The sequence below is a fragment of the Drosophila pseudoobscura genome, chromosome X, assembly GCF_009870125.1.
Source record: "Drosophila pseudoobscura strain MV-25-SWS-2005 chromosome X, UCI_Dpse_MV25, whole genome shotgun sequence".
In the NCBI taxonomy this organism is placed as follows: domain Eukaryota; kingdom Metazoa; phylum Arthropoda; class Insecta; order Diptera; family Drosophilidae; genus Drosophila; species Drosophila pseudoobscura.
Window position 1 is genome coordinate 18,531,567 of NC_046683.1, and position 14,395 is coordinate 18,545,961.

Sequence of the window (14,395 nt, forward strand, 5' to 3'; positions counted from 1 at the left end):
GTTGGCATCACTGGAAGATGCCTCCAAAAGGACGCCTCAGGAACTGCTGGCCTATGCTAAAAACACCTCGATTCTCGGGGACTTTTTAAAACCACATTAACACTCCCGCGACGGTTCATACACCCCCCCATCCGGATAACTAAGGGCCATATTGGCCTATGCGCGGCCCCGCTGAGGGCCGTCCGGGTTAACCTAACCTAACCTTTATTAAACCTCCCACGTGTTTTCTTTGGGTCGTTATCTCGCTCCAATAAGAATTTTCATTCCTCAGCGTTCGTTCTGTTCGTGGTCTGGCATGTGGACCTACGCCGTACCGGAGGAGCAGTCCCATATAATTACATACATATGTATATTGGGTTGACGGTGTCACCGGTGAGGATTCGTCTTGAACGAAAAGTCTATGCCAAATTCGGAGACGCCCAGACTCAGCAAAGCCAAGAGGCTCCAAAGGAAACACGCAGGGAATGTCGGGAATCTGTCCGATGCCCTCACGCAATAAAACGATTTTCTCCTCGAGGATAAAAGCAAGGACCACTCCAAGTGCAATGCCAGCACTGAGCCCATAGCTACCACCGTGTGCTGGACGAACTGCCTGAGGCACCCCAAATAGATCTCAAGCGGGAAAAAATATTCCTCAAGCGGCTAGACAAGATCGGCTGGCTTGATTCTCAGAGCGGAGATTCAATGGTGATAGGCCGCAACCGCCTAACACCAATCTTTCTTGAAGTGCCTCCTACTCCAGCTGCTACTGATCACTTTCCAAGAGTGGGCACTTGAAGAGGAGGCATTCGGAAAGGTCATGGGCCTGCGTTCAGTCGGTGAGTGGGAAGCAACAGCAGACGCTGGACGAGAACCGAAAGCTGTGCAAGAACCTGCGCAATCATAAAGTTTTTACAGAATGCCTATCACCGGAAAATTGAGGACACGGACAGCCGTTCACTGGACAACCTGACCGTCCACCAGTTGCTGAGCATATCTCGCGTGCAGCGTCATCCGATTACGGCACGCCTTCATGGGCTGTATCTCATGTCCACTGTGCATAAAGTATCTTCAGAATTTGGTTCTCCTGCTCATCTTCCACAGAGAGTTTATCTAGAAACCAAGAAGGCACCAGATCCCCGACCCTCTGTTTTTCTTTCCTTGGTAACGGCACAGGCTCTGGCACACTCGCACGGCAATCCGTGATCTTCTGCAGCTGACTACAAGCCAATGGCCACAAGTTATTAATTGACTTTATTTTGTGTTATATTTATTTCCATTCTTGTGTTGATCGGATTTGTGTTGTATGCAAATTCATCCATCAACTCAAATTTTGGTTCTAGCGGCCAGCAATGCAAGTCGCATGGGAGAATGCGTGCATTTAAATATGCTGAAAACACAACAGAAAACAGAAACTCAGAACTCTTAAAATGAAAAAAGCATATAATCACATATTTGTATGAAAACAAATTGTGTGTGTTATACTAACCCATGCAAAACGTTGCGTTTTTAATATGCATTTACTGCATAATATTCAAACGATGAGTTGCTGCGGACACCGCAACTCTACAGTTATACCCGATACTAAGTCAGTATGGCTCCCCTCCGGCAGACGCCGCTAATATTAAACGACTCGACGAAGAGTGCGTGCGAAAGAGACAGCAAATCAGTCTAAGCGCGACGTCGGGCGCTGCGTAGCCACTGCAAATTGATTTGTTCCTTTTGGCTATATGTGGCTATAAAAATGATCTGATCTGATCCAGAGTCAGCAATCTGATAGATATGGTCATTATCTATGATTCTGCAATTTTAGTTTTCTCGAATCTGCAATATTGTGGATGCAACAGATTTTCGTTTTTTGTGGGGGCGATGAAATTTTGAGATAAACGTTTTATAGTAAGATCTAACAGGAGTGCGGATACCAAATTTGGTTGCTCTAGCCTTAATAGTCTCCCGAGATTTATGGATGCCCCAGATTTTCGTCCATTGCGGGGGCGGAAGGTATCAATTTCCGATACCACAGAGGTGTGGATACCAAATTTGGTTGCTCTGGCTCTTATAGGTTCTGAGATCCTTGAGCTCATATTTTGCAATTGGCAAAACCGACCATGAAACCTGTGTGTTAGAGAGAGACAGAGCGAGAAAGAATGAAATTGTTTTCTTGGTACTAGCTATAAAAATTATACGATTATACTTGTAGCAGTGACATATCACAGAAGTCCGGATATAAAACGTCGTTGATCTAGCTCTTATAGTCTTTGAGCACTAGGCGCTGATAGGGATGGACAGACGGACAGACAGACATGGCTCAATCGACTCGGCTATTGATGCTGATCAAGAATACATATATACACTTTATGGGGTCGGAAACGATTCCTTCTTGACGTTACACACATCCATTTTCACCACAAATCTAATATACCCCAATACTCATTTTGAGTATAGGGTATAATAATATTAACTAGCTGCCATAGAAGGATTTCAGTTCTAGCGGCCAGCAATATTAGAACACACAAACGAAAAGTACGTGTACGTAAGTTCAAATATCATCAGCATCAGCTCTCTGAAAACGAAAGAACACACATTTTTGTCGAAACATATTGTGTGTGTACTAACACATGCAAAGATGTTCTCTCTGCGATTGGCTCATGATGACGCGTCAGTACCCGCCATGACGCCAGTAAATAAGACGAATGCGCAGTAGCAGCGACGCAGCAGAATGGCTACTGCGACTCTGCAGCCTATAAAAGACGTGCGCTTAGTTCATTTTGCGACTTTTTTCTCAAATTTTTCCAACCTTCGGATCCGAAAAGTCCATCCTCACCAGTTTTCTGGAGGCATCTGCTTAAAAATCCCGTTGAAGCGATTCTTGCGTTGCGCATGCGCGCCTTGGACACCGTGTCGCACTTCATATTTGTCAGTTTATTAAGCCTGTACTGGTACTCATGCGAGTTGCGGTGGAATGCCTCCTAAAATCTCATCTAGAGCCCACCATGTTATTCGTGAACCTAGGTGCGACTCGTCTGTGATTGGAACCTGTTGAACACAAGTACTCGCAAATATATGTATTTATGTATAAGGATAACTAACCACACAAATATACAAATAAAGGAATGCAGAATAATGCAATCACGTTGCTTGCACTCCAAATAGGCAAAGCAGGCCTTTACCATCGGTATTTGATCGGTGGTGGTGTACACAATGATCGGTTCTCCTTTACAGACCTCTGGAATTCCATCAATGAATTTTTTATACAGTTTCCCCATTTTCGTGCCCAAGGCATTCGGGGGCAAGGGCAACTTATAGGTATCCAGCGAATGTTGCCTGGCCTGGTGGCGTTGAACAAAGATGAGTTGCCCCGGATCAATTAGGGTACTGTACTCCGCACTGATGCCTTCCTTGAGAGAGTAACGACAGGTGGCATACTCAGCGGGGACGTACACACTCCCAGTGTTGGCGAAATAGTTAAAGGCAACAATAGTGTACTCCTGCTGCTGGAGATCAAGTACACTTTTTGCCCCAGAGATTATGCGTTCAATGTGGCGCTGCATTTCGTGTTTCTTCTTTCCGCGGATCGCATTTTTTCACCTGGACCTTGGACGCAGCTTTGGCTTGGTACACGTATGGCTCACGCTCCTCTGCGCTCATATTCGGCCAAATTTTGCCGCATTTGGCGATCGCAGCATCCCTTGCAATGGCACCATGACCTCCAGGATATTTGGACTAGTGCTGCAAAAAAAATCCATATCTCGAAAAATTTATACGATATTTTGAGAACCATTTTTGTACATATTAGTTTTCGTTTAAAACTATATAAACAAACAACTTTTTAGAGATTACACCAAAATTATACTTCATTTCGGTCTTTAAAACTTAAAACTAAAAAATAATAACAGTTTTCAAACGAGTTAGTTAGCCTAAAATTAAATTAAAAAACAATTGCCTCCATGGCAGTTTGGTTGAGATCCTTCAACGACTATATTGAGAAAAGTAAGCCCATTCAAAGTTTCTGGCTTTAAGGAAGCTCGTCTTGAATTAGCAATCAATCCAACTTTGCTAAACATACGCTCGCTTTCAGTAGACGTTGTGGGAATACATAAATATTTTTTCGCCAGCGTTTGAAGTTCCACGTCGTTGTTAGCGTTCTGAAAACCGTATATTCATTAATATAACATAATTGCTACCAGAGGTAGTGGGTAGTTCACTCTCTTGCAGCGATGGATGCATGCAGGTGAGGTGATTTTGCAAATTTGTGGTGTTTCCACTGGTTTTGCAAACTTTACCGCATTTTCTGCATACCGCATTACCGCCATCGTTTGAATTGTCGAAAAACATCCACACCTTCGACTTTTTTGGGGTTCCCACGTTCTTGTTCTCCTCATCGGAGTCACTGCCGTGCCTAAAACACACTCAAGCTCTAATTGCATGTCTTTCAACTACGATATGTCAATTATACTTACGTTTTTTGACTGCAAATTTATCCATTCTTGCTTTTCAACAAAATCAAATCAACAGAATCATATTATTAAAATTTGTTTGCTTAATTTGATAAATTTACCCATCCAACGCAAACGCAAAGTATGCTCACATTTTCGATATATCGATACTAAGAAAAAAAACATCGATATTTTATCTGAAAACTATAAAACGCTGCAGCGCACTAAAATGCGAAGCTCTTAATTACAAATTTCGGGCCACACAAATGAAAATAATTCGCGAAAACTTTTCAAAGCTATCGCCTGCACCTTCCACTTTGGTGTCGGAAGAAATATCTGTAAATATATAGTTATTATTAGTTGGTATGAAGCATCGCGGGAGTGTTTAGGTTGTTTTAAAGTCCCCGAGAGTCGAGGTGCTTTTAGTATAGGCAAGCAGTTCCTGTGGCGTCCTCTTGGAGGCATCTTCCAGTGATGCCAGCACTGGGGCGGCATTCCCAAATAAGTGGCATAAAGTCGAATAATGCAGATATCGAGCTGAAACTTGGTGTGTTTAATAAATATAGCACTCTAAATATTTGAACAAATTTTTAAGTTCATCTGACCACGCCTACCGCAATAGCCCATATTTGGCAACAAGGCTTATACGTGATCACAAAGGAAAGTCATGCTATAAAAAAGTACTACAATTTTAAGGGAATTTATTATTCTGTTGTAATTTTGATGTAATAGTGGTAAATATAAAAATATAAAACAAATTTTTTGATAAACAATTCTTATTATGATCAAATTCTTATTCTACTATTTAACTATTTCTAAGAATTGATATTAAATTATCATTTAGTTGTTTTGTACAGATAATTCAAACGAATATGGATTTATATCCTCTAATTCCGACTCATTCGAGTCATAATCGAAACTGTAGTCATTAGCTAAAGGCTGAATATTTTTTGGAAAATTACAATGGGGTGTTTCTAAAAGCTCAATGACATCTCGCGGAAGGGTTTGTTTTTTATGTCGAGCTGCCCTCTTCTTAATGGATATACTTGAGATGAGGGGATCTGAAGAGTCCAAAGATCTTTGGACTTTGGAATATATCCATCATATTATTTACCCGCGAATTGTGTCGAGCGTGCATTAGCCGGTCACGCTTGTAAAATTTATTTTTTGCTTCAGACGCATTTTCCCCAAGACAGCCTACCGGCATCACAGATGCAGTTATTTGTGATCCATGAACTAAAATTTTATGGAGAGTTGGTGACATAGGATACCAAGAGTAATGCAACATGTATGATCTAATGGTTTTATCTGAGAAATTTTGAAATTTTAAAGCGTCGATTGCAAATTCGCAGTTAATAGCTATTAAAATAGTATGCAGACTCTCAAGTAACTCCAAATCGAGTTCTAAAATTGATGCGAATAATTTCGTATTTGAAAAAGCTTTTCTCGCAGTGTTGCCATCGTTCGAATTTCCGCTTCCATTCTGTTTTGGCTTATCCACATGCAATCCTATTTCTTGCCACAATCTTCTTTGTATATGTTTTTTTTTTTTGGCAATCATCTCCAATTTGTCATTTTCGTTTCTCACTTTCCATTTTTTAAACCCCATTCTATATGATATTTTAAGCAGCAATTCAAAAATGCGTATCCAAGCATGAAGTGGACTTATCCCATAATGAAGACGCCGAGGATTTGGCTTAAAGGAATTTATATCATAAGTTTCCATAAATTGTTTTGGGCCTGCACCACATATTGAACACAATTGGCAAGATTTTGTACCCGTTAAAACGTTTAAAACTTTCCCATCTATAAGAGTCATGTGAAGGTCGTATGAGACAGTGATCTTCTTTTCATTTGAAATTGTTACTACTCAAGTAGTCAAGTTTTTCATTTGTGTGTCCAAATCGTTTTTTTCTGCAAGAATATGATCTTTTGTTTCTTTGGCGAATTCCATTTTGAGTGGTCGGCAAAATCTTACAGACTGCGGAGTTCTATTATCCCAAAAAATTGTTCCTGCTTCATCGATAAGCTTCAGAGGTATAAGGGTAGTAACAAACAAAGATTGATAAAAAGTATCCGGTTCCTTCGTTTCAAATCTTTTTTTATACATACTTTGCCCAATTGATCCATTGTATCCGTAACTCGCAATTAATGTAATACTAGAAACGTTTTCAAAGTTAGCGAATAACTCTTCCTGTAACAATATTATGCGGCTGGCAGTGTGGTTTAACAAATGTTGCAAGGCAACTTTTGCCATAGTTTCTGTAGCAGTTATTCCCGCAGGTCTCAATTGCAATTTGGCTTCCTGGACATTTTGGTAGCTTGGGTATATGTCACAATTATGCTGTTTGCTTATTTGACGAATTTCATTATATAATCGTTTGCTTAAAGAATTTTCCAGCAAGAATTCCAAAGCATCATTTGTTGTTAAAGGTATTGGTTCTACAATATCGAGCTTTCTTTTAGCTTCAGTAGCTTCGCTTTCAGAAGTGCTAACATTTTTAAGTAAAAATGCAGTATCATTTGCATATGATTTCCTGGCTGACATTGTTGCTGCATAAATCAAAAGACTGGTATCGTTTTTATTACTGATTGCTACATCGGCAGCTAGTTTTCGTTTTTGGCGGGGCCCTGCTTCATCATAAGTTAGCCTTGGTCTACCCAATTGAAGACTGTACGTCTTTTCTTTATTTTCCAAAACAATTTTTAAGCGCATTGATAGCCACTGTGAATGTTTTTTTTTCTAAATGTGCGCATATTTCGGTTGCCCTTTTGCATTCGATTCGAAGAAATATAAATTGCAAGGCTTTTAACTTTCTTGTTAATTTCACTAATGTTTTCATTGGTTAGTGAACATTCCGTCAATTGGCCAACTATCCAGTTTGCAAGGGCGGTAGTTGCGGCCGTTGTCGATCCATACGTCCAGCAGCGTTGCATGACAGAACTCAAGCTGATCTAAAAGTTCAAAGTACCGCAAGAGCCGCAAAAAGCCGCAAACCGGATTATTACTTATTTTTAATACACACTTTCTACCTTATTTTAACATACATTACATAACGCACAAACACGCAGAAAGTTAGTTTTTATTCCACACAAGACGAACACAAACCAATGTGTTTTCTTTTCTTTTTTTTTTTTGACAATACAAAACAATTAACATATACGTAGTAGGTAGTGGCTAGTGTGATCTAGCCTGCTTCTCTAGATCGCTTTGCAGCGTTCAAAGGGAGACAGGCACGTTCTTTTGTACTTAAAGCAAACTATATTATAAGTTAGGCTATGCAAGCCCAACATGTGTGGTACGGCCGTGTAGCAATGATTCACACATGTGCAGGCTTCGGTTAGTCTAACTGGACTCTTGTCTGGCGCTCAACAGCGCGCAGTTCCCTCATAATGGTCGCCGCGAAGTTGCTCGTCGCCTCCCAGTCTTCCGAGGACAGGAGCATGCACGGCACCAAGTTCTGCTTGGCTACGGCCCCACCCAGCGCTTCTTCTAGCCGCTGGCGCTGCGCTGCGAACCTGCCACACGAAAATATTGCATGTTCGGCGTAACGCCACGTAGTGCCCGCGCCAAGAGCATTCTGCGGAGTCCGCATGCCCGAAGCAATGAAGGCTTCGGAAGCAGCCGTGCCCACTGAGGAGCTAAGACAGGTAAAAGTTGACCTGCCCGTGCTTCCTGTTTACCCACGCGTCGATGGACGGGATAAGCTGGTGGGTCCAACGCCCCTTAGTGGTCGTGTCCCAGCGCTTTTGCCACCTTCTGAGGCTCTCCTGTTTGCACGCCATGCGTACCTGCCTTTTCCCAGCCACGTCCATTCCTCTGCTTTCCTGGTAGAAGGTGGACCGTTCCTCCGCCAGGAATTCCAGGGGTGCTATACCCGCGAAAACGTGTGCTGCCTCGTCCGAGACCGTTCGGAGGGCACTGGTGATCCGAATCAAAGAGAGGTGGTGCGTGGCTGCCAGACCCCGTGCGTAGCTCGCTGTTTGAAGGGCCTTTGCCCCGATTGGCGCCGCATATAGCATCACCGATCTCGTGACACTCGCTAGCAGCTGTCGCCGCCATTGCATTGGTCCTCGTCGACCGCGGACGCCTGCATGAATCTGATTGCCGCTTGGCTGTCGACGAATAAATTGGCCGCATCGTGTGCTCGCTCTATAAGCTGAGCGACCTCTGCTGTTTTCCTGATGGCGAAAACTTCCGCCTGAAATATGCTGCGTCGGTCCGGTAGCTTATACGACAGCCTTATTTCAGGGTCTGTGCAGAATAAGCCCGCTCCTACTCCTCCGTCCATCTTGGGGCCTTCCGTATATATGTTGAGGTGCTTAACTTGGTCCCTTCCCGTCTTCCAGTCTTCGGGTCCCAGAGATGAGCTATTTTTGGTGTCGAGGCAAGTTTGGGGGATCATGTAATCAGTGGATCTGGTCATGTCCCTGCCAATTGAACTGTGCCCGTATCCTTGTGGCGACATATTTCCTGATGCGATTAGGCACTGTGCTGCCTTTCCCGCAATCAGGCGAGCGTGAATATCCAGGGGCTCGATTCCGAGTACAGTTTCGAGTGCCTTTGTTGGGGTTGACCTCAGCGCCCCTGTAATCCAAAGCAGAGCCTGTCGCTGAGTCTTTTCCATAAGCTTATGGTATGTCTTCCTTTCAGTAGCTTGCCACCACACTTAGGCTCCATACAGCATAGTTGGTCGCACCACCGAGATGTAGATCCAGTGCATTAGAGTAGGTGACAGGCCCCATGTGCTGCTGAGCATCTTCTTGGATGCATAAAGCGCAATGGTGGCCTTCTTCACACTCTCCACTACATTGGGTCTCCATGCCAGCTTGCTGTCCAGTACTGTGCCTAGGTATTTCACCTGTGATTTTGGAGTCAGCCTAGTTTGGTCAATTTTCTGGGGGGTCCAGAAGGGTCTCCTGGGCAGGGTATTAAATAGGAGGGAGAAACTAGCTAAAAAACTTGTACCGTTTCAGTTTTACTTTTCGCCGCTGCCTTTCTTTTTGTTCTTGTTCTTCCTTGCCTATAGCTGACATTCGTCCTGGCTAACCCTTTGCTGTAGTGCTGTTAAAGTCTGTACTGCACTTCCTTTTTCGTGGTCGGGTTTTTCTTAACAGTCTGAAAAAAATGAGATTTATCAAAAGATTTACACAAATTCCTTACCAAGTTATTGAAAACGTGCTCTTCTTCAAGAGAATCTTCAAATGCTTCAAAGCCCTCTAGACTGGCCAGTGGCGATCGTGGCACTGTCAATTTAACGATGTTAGGCTCTCCGCACACTCGAGCCTTTATTTATGCAACTTCACTACGCAACGAAATAAGTTCCGCCCCCTGTCGATCAACTTTACCAATAATGGTTTCAATTTTTTTGTTCATGTCCTGCTGGTTTTCGATAATTTTTAGGTGGTTTAATATGTTTCATTGCATTACCAGAATTATTTGGCCCGATTAATTGGAGCCGTATTGGATATGTCTGAAAATATATTAAAACAAAAGCATAAGGTAAAGCCGAAGGTAAGTGCCAAATCACGCTCCCGCTCCAAGGTCCCGCTCTAAGTCCGGCTCCCGATCCCGTTCTCGATCACGCTCCAAATCTGGCTCTCGTTCTCGCTCCCGTTCCCGTTCAAAGTCTGGCTCAAGGTCAAGGTCAGGGTCTCGATCGCGCTCTCGATCTGGCAGCAGATCCAGGTCCGGATCACGCAGTCCATCCGGCTCGCCGTCTCCTGCAGCAAATTAGAAGAAATTAAAAAGACACAGCCAGCGACGCTTTACAAGATAGCTTCGACTATATTTTGTGTTTCCTTTGAGAGTTGCAAGGAGAGTTTTTACTGTGTAGCAAGAAATTTCTTTAATTTTCTATTTCTAATTAATTTTTTAGGTAAAGCACTGCAGTGCCTTTTTTTTGTCTTTTCTTTGGATTTTTCAGCCGAAAGAGCAGCAGCATGCACAAGAAGAGATGTGTTGTGACCTTGATCGCCAGCTAAATCTGATGCTAATTTTCTCTTCAAACGGGGTCCAGCATTTATATATTCAATTGGTGGGCGTCCAACTGATCTTGATGTTGAAGTCATGGAATTCGATGACGACGTTCTTTCAACTTTGATAACCATCTTGGAGAAAAAACAATGAGTTATGCTTTTTCTTAAATTTAGACATGCTTCTCCCGCATTTTGCCAAATACTTTTGGACGTGTAGATAAAAGCTCCTTACTTTATTATTTATTTCATCCTTTTTCTCCGTGCTTATATTGTATGCCTTCAGTTCTTCAAAAATCCAACTCGAAAGTGCTGCGGCGCTTCGATTATTCTCAATGTACAATGTAAATACTGAGCAGCTTTTCATAAGTGAACCCCGCCTCACCTACAAATAAATTAAAATGCGCACACCGGCGCAAATTGGCGCAAAAACGAGTTTTAGGATTATTTTATACACAATTTGCACTACAATATTACATAATTACTTTCTCGCACAATTGCCCACAAAATTAGTTATTGACCATAAGAGACGGGCACATTGGTTAAGTATTCTCTACCTTTGGACGACACAAATTAATACACACAAAAACATAGGCACAAATTTTTTCCATTACTTTGATTTCAGTTTTTGAACTTAGTTTCAATTTGGTAAGCTCGCAAAGTAAACAAACAGTTTCCCGCGTTTTTTACTATCGATTGTAGCTTATCAAACAGCTGACTTTAAAACGCTGCAAAAAGGCCAGGGATGCATTAAAACAAAAAAGATTTTTGATTTTTGTTAAATTAATGTATATACTAATTAAATGTTAAATTAAAATTAAGTTTCATTGACATGCATTTTTTCGAATTAACGTCGAAAGATGGGGTCACTGGCCCACAGTGCACTGGCAGATTTCGCAAAAACAAGCAGTTCAGAGACAGCACTAGCAGTGCCAACTTGACTACAAAAAAATTCCAAATGACACATTTTTTCAAATCATTGCCGTTGCTACAAAGTAGGTATTTCAAAGGGTTTTCCACATTCAAACTAAGCAAACAGTGCAGGAATGTCATTATTGTGTACAAATATTCAGTCATCATTGAAGCAGCACTGAAGCAGATTCAGAGTCGGAGCTACAAATTTTAAAACAATTTCGAAATTTCCGAATATTGTATTCCAACGTAGTTTTATAGCGGGCAGTGAAGGAATTGTTTTAGTGTAAACAAGCATAGAACTTAATAGAACCCATTTCCCACAAGTTGGCAAGCCGCAACAATTATTTGTTGGTTTTTTTGTTGCGGTTTTCCTTTTAGTTTTTCTAGAAACGCCGAAAAAATCAACAATAAACAAAAATAAATTTCAGTTAACAATCGAGTGCAACGGAAAGCCATGGCCCTGTATTGCTGGGGCGACGCCTCACACTGTCAATTGGGACTCGGTGGCATCGATAATGAGCAGGTGAGTCTTGTGCACAAGCACACAAGGAATGGAATACATTTGGATACCCCATTAACAAACTGTCGGGTTTGATTTTCTTGTTTTGTTCGTCTGCAGATCCTTGCACCTAGTCAGATAGAGTTCGCCGGTGCAACAGATAGCCTGCGGACATCGCCACACGCTCTTCCTGCGGAAACAATGATCACCACCAGCTTGGCCACGAGTTGCCCACCAAAAGGACACGTATGTCGCCGTTGAGTATGCAAATTTCATTAATCGTGTTTTGTACTCTCTTTCATCACTAAATATTCTATCCATCCATGACCCGAAGAACCGGCATCAAATGACTACCCATTCAACCGTTCGCTTCTCGCTCTTTTTCAGTTCCGATACCTGAGCTGCAGGCCTATGTTGTCATCCAGATTGCCTGTGGCAGCCGCCATTCCATGGCCCTCACCGAATGGGGCCAGATCCTGAGCTGCGGCGACAACGATTGCGGACAGGTGGGCCATTTCACCGATAACGATGTCATTGAGCTGTCAAAGATCTTGCGCTTTCTAGTGTCCAAAAGATTGGTGGTGGTGGTGCAGATTGCGTGTGGCAACAATCACAGTCTGGCACTCACGAGCTGTAAGTAGCCTCTACCTCTCTGAAGCATTCCCACCCTATAGTGAACCCTCCTCCTTTTAGGTGGCGAACTCTACTCCTGGGGCTACAACATCTATGGCCAGCTGGGCGTCCAGTCGCCCAAAGATCTGCCGCACTTCAATGCCCCTGTGCAGCTGACGACCATCTTGGGCACCTCACTGGCCACCATCGCATGTGGGGGCAACCATTCTTTCCTCATCTCCAAGTCCAGTGCAGTGTTCGGCTGGGGCAAGAACACTTGCGGCCAGCTGGGGCTCAATGACGAGCAGAGTCGTGCGTATCCCTCGCAACTGAAGACAATGCGCACGCTGGGCGTGAGATTCGTGCCCTGCGGTGACGAGTATTCCGTGTTCCTCACCAACGAGGGAGGCGTCTTCACCTGCGGTGCTGGCAACTACGGCCAGCTGGGGCATGGCGTCAGCTACAACGAGATGATACCCCGCATGGTCATGGAACTGATGGGCAGCACCATCACCCAGGTGGCCTGCGGCAATCGGCACACGCTCGCGCTGGTTCGCTCCGGAGGTCGAGTGTATAGCTTTGGTTTGGGCGCCTCCGGGCAGCTTGGAATTCGAAACACTATAAGTTAGACGTTGCCTAAGGTGGTCATCGGTCCCTGGGTCTCGCCCAGTGGATCGGCATTGATGGAATCCAGCGAATGAGCCGATGAATGACCACCGGGTCATTCGGAAAATCTTCTCCGGCGGAGATCAGTCGATTGTGACGACCACTCTCTACGTGGACATGGTGCCGCCCGATGATGAGCGCAGCTACAAGTGGGACAAAGACTCACGAGACTTCTGCTGCAAAAACGAATCTACTGCTATTTTCTTTCTCTTTGTTGCAGCCTCAAGTCCTAGATCCTCTCGGTGACGGCAGAGGCCACATAGCAGTGCGCGCATATCAAGCAGAGCGACCTGGACCTTCTGCAGTCCATGGAGGTGATCTTCAAGAGTCAGGCGTGCCTGAACGGCTCGTTTCTGCTCTCGAACGACGAGCATTTTGACTGCTCTGCATGCAATTATGGACTGGATCTGAAGGCCGCCGAGGTGGCATTCGATCATCTACGAAGTGTGGAGAACGAGAGCATAAAGCAGGTGGTGCGTACTTCTTCCATGACAGCATTAAATCCCCGATCACCAATCCCTCCACCCCACCCATCTTTGTCCCCTCTGTGATCCGATCCGATCCATACTGAATCCGAGCAAGGTGCTACACAAATGGCTGGCCCAAACGCCAGTAGATTACTTCGAGCGCCTGGTTAACATATTTCTGCACGTGGTGATTCACATCATCAGCTTCTAAATGGGTTTGATGGCCATCAGTCCAACGTTGGAGAGTTCCCAAAGAGTGAGGCGTTGTTCTCGACCCGGGTGCCCCCTGGCGCCCTCTTTCGGCCTTGCGCCTTGCGGTGTTGCCGTATCTTTTCGATTACGCTCCACTCGATATGTCGCAGCATGCGTATTCTACTTCCGGATCGCGAATTCCTCAATCGTCTGGAAACTTACTATTTTCTCGCGATGCCGGGTGTTTTCTTTGATTTTCTTGTGCGCGTCTGGTTTTCCCTACTGCTCTTCGCTGGTGCGCATGCCTTCCGCCGGCCCTCTGGATGCTTCGGGTAAGTTTTCCTCCCGCTTTGACGACATCCGCCGCCTTCATTCAAGCTTCCCCGATCATTTCTAGCGATGCCCCGCCGTTCCTCTGCCGCAAGGTAAGACCATGTTTTTTTTTTATTATTATTTTTTTTTTTTTATTGTTCTTGTTTTCCGTTACTTCTTTTTTTTTCTTTTCTCGGTGGACACCAACAGCCGGTACCGGACGCCACCGTCGTTGACCAGACTCTTCACCCTCCTTGCGGTTGGCATTATCCGCGCGAGAGAGCGCGTGACGACGGCCGGCCACTCCTCGCGGTTGACGGACCGTCACCGTGAGTTGTCCG

At 44.1% G+C, this 14,395-nt stretch overlaps 1 protein-coding gene and 1 long non-coding RNA gene across 8 annotated transcripts; one reads left to right on the forward strand and one right to left on the reverse strand.

Annotated features, from left to right (window-relative positions):
* Positions 1-3,794: 3,794 nt before the first annotated feature.
* Positions 3,795-11,163, reverse strand: LOC26533596 (uncharacterized). Of its 3 annotated transcripts, XR_004470136.1 has the most exons (6): positions 11,006-11,163; positions 10,877-10,948; positions 10,627-10,776; positions 7,464-10,526; positions 4,440-7,370; positions 3,795-4,378 (listed from the first exon to the last, which is right to left on the reverse strand). It is a non-coding gene; the product is annotated as an uncharacterized lncRNA (long non-coding RNA). The 3 variants fall into 3 exon arrangements; XR_004470135.1 differs by having other exon boundaries at positions 3,796-4,378; positions 7,464-10,776; positions 10,869-10,948; XR_004470134.1 differs by having other exon boundaries at positions 4,179-4,378; positions 7,464-10,776.
* Positions 11,164-11,446: 283 nt separating this feature from the next.
* LOC6903915 (probable E3 ubiquitin-protein ligase HERC4) lies at positions 11,447-14,074 on the forward strand. 5 transcript variants are annotated; one of them, XM_033383395.1, is made up of 5 exons: positions 11,447-11,829; positions 11,926-12,061; positions 12,193-12,438; positions 12,499-13,232; positions 13,304-14,074. In XM_033383395.1, the coding sequence occupies exons 1-4, from the start codon at positions 11,761-11,763 to the stop codon at positions 13,044-13,046; spliced, it is 999 nt and encodes a 332-aa protein (XP_033239286.1). In that variant the 5' UTR covers positions 11,447-11,760; the 3' UTR covers positions 13,047-13,232; positions 13,304-14,074. The 5 variants fall into 5 exon arrangements, with proteins under 5 accessions (XP_033239286.1, XP_033239290.1, XP_033239289.1 ...); XM_033383399.1 differs by lacking the exon at positions 11,447-11,829 and having other exon boundaries at positions 11,957-12,061; positions 12,193-12,311; positions 12,370-12,438; positions 13,304-14,073; XM_033383398.1 differs by lacking the exon at positions 11,447-11,829 and having other exon boundaries at positions 11,973-12,051; positions 12,193-12,311; positions 12,370-12,438; positions 13,304-14,072.
* The last annotated feature ends 321 nt before the right edge of the window (positions 14,075-14,395 follow it).

Excerpts from the sequence above, each read along its gene's own strand:
- LOC6903915 (XM_033383395.1), top strand. The coding sequence starts at position 11,761 with ATGGCCCTGTATTGCTGGGGCGACGCCTCACACTGTCAATTGGGACTC. Across the intron at positions 12,062-12,192 it reads AAAAGGACACGTATGTCGCC|TTCCGATACCTGAGCTGCAG; the intron begins GTTGAGTATGCA and ends GCTCTTTTTCAG. Across the intron at positions 12,439-12,498 it reads CAGTCTGGCACTCACGAGCT|GTGGCGAACTCTACTCCTGG; the intron begins GTAAGTAGCCTC and ends TCCTCCTTTTAG.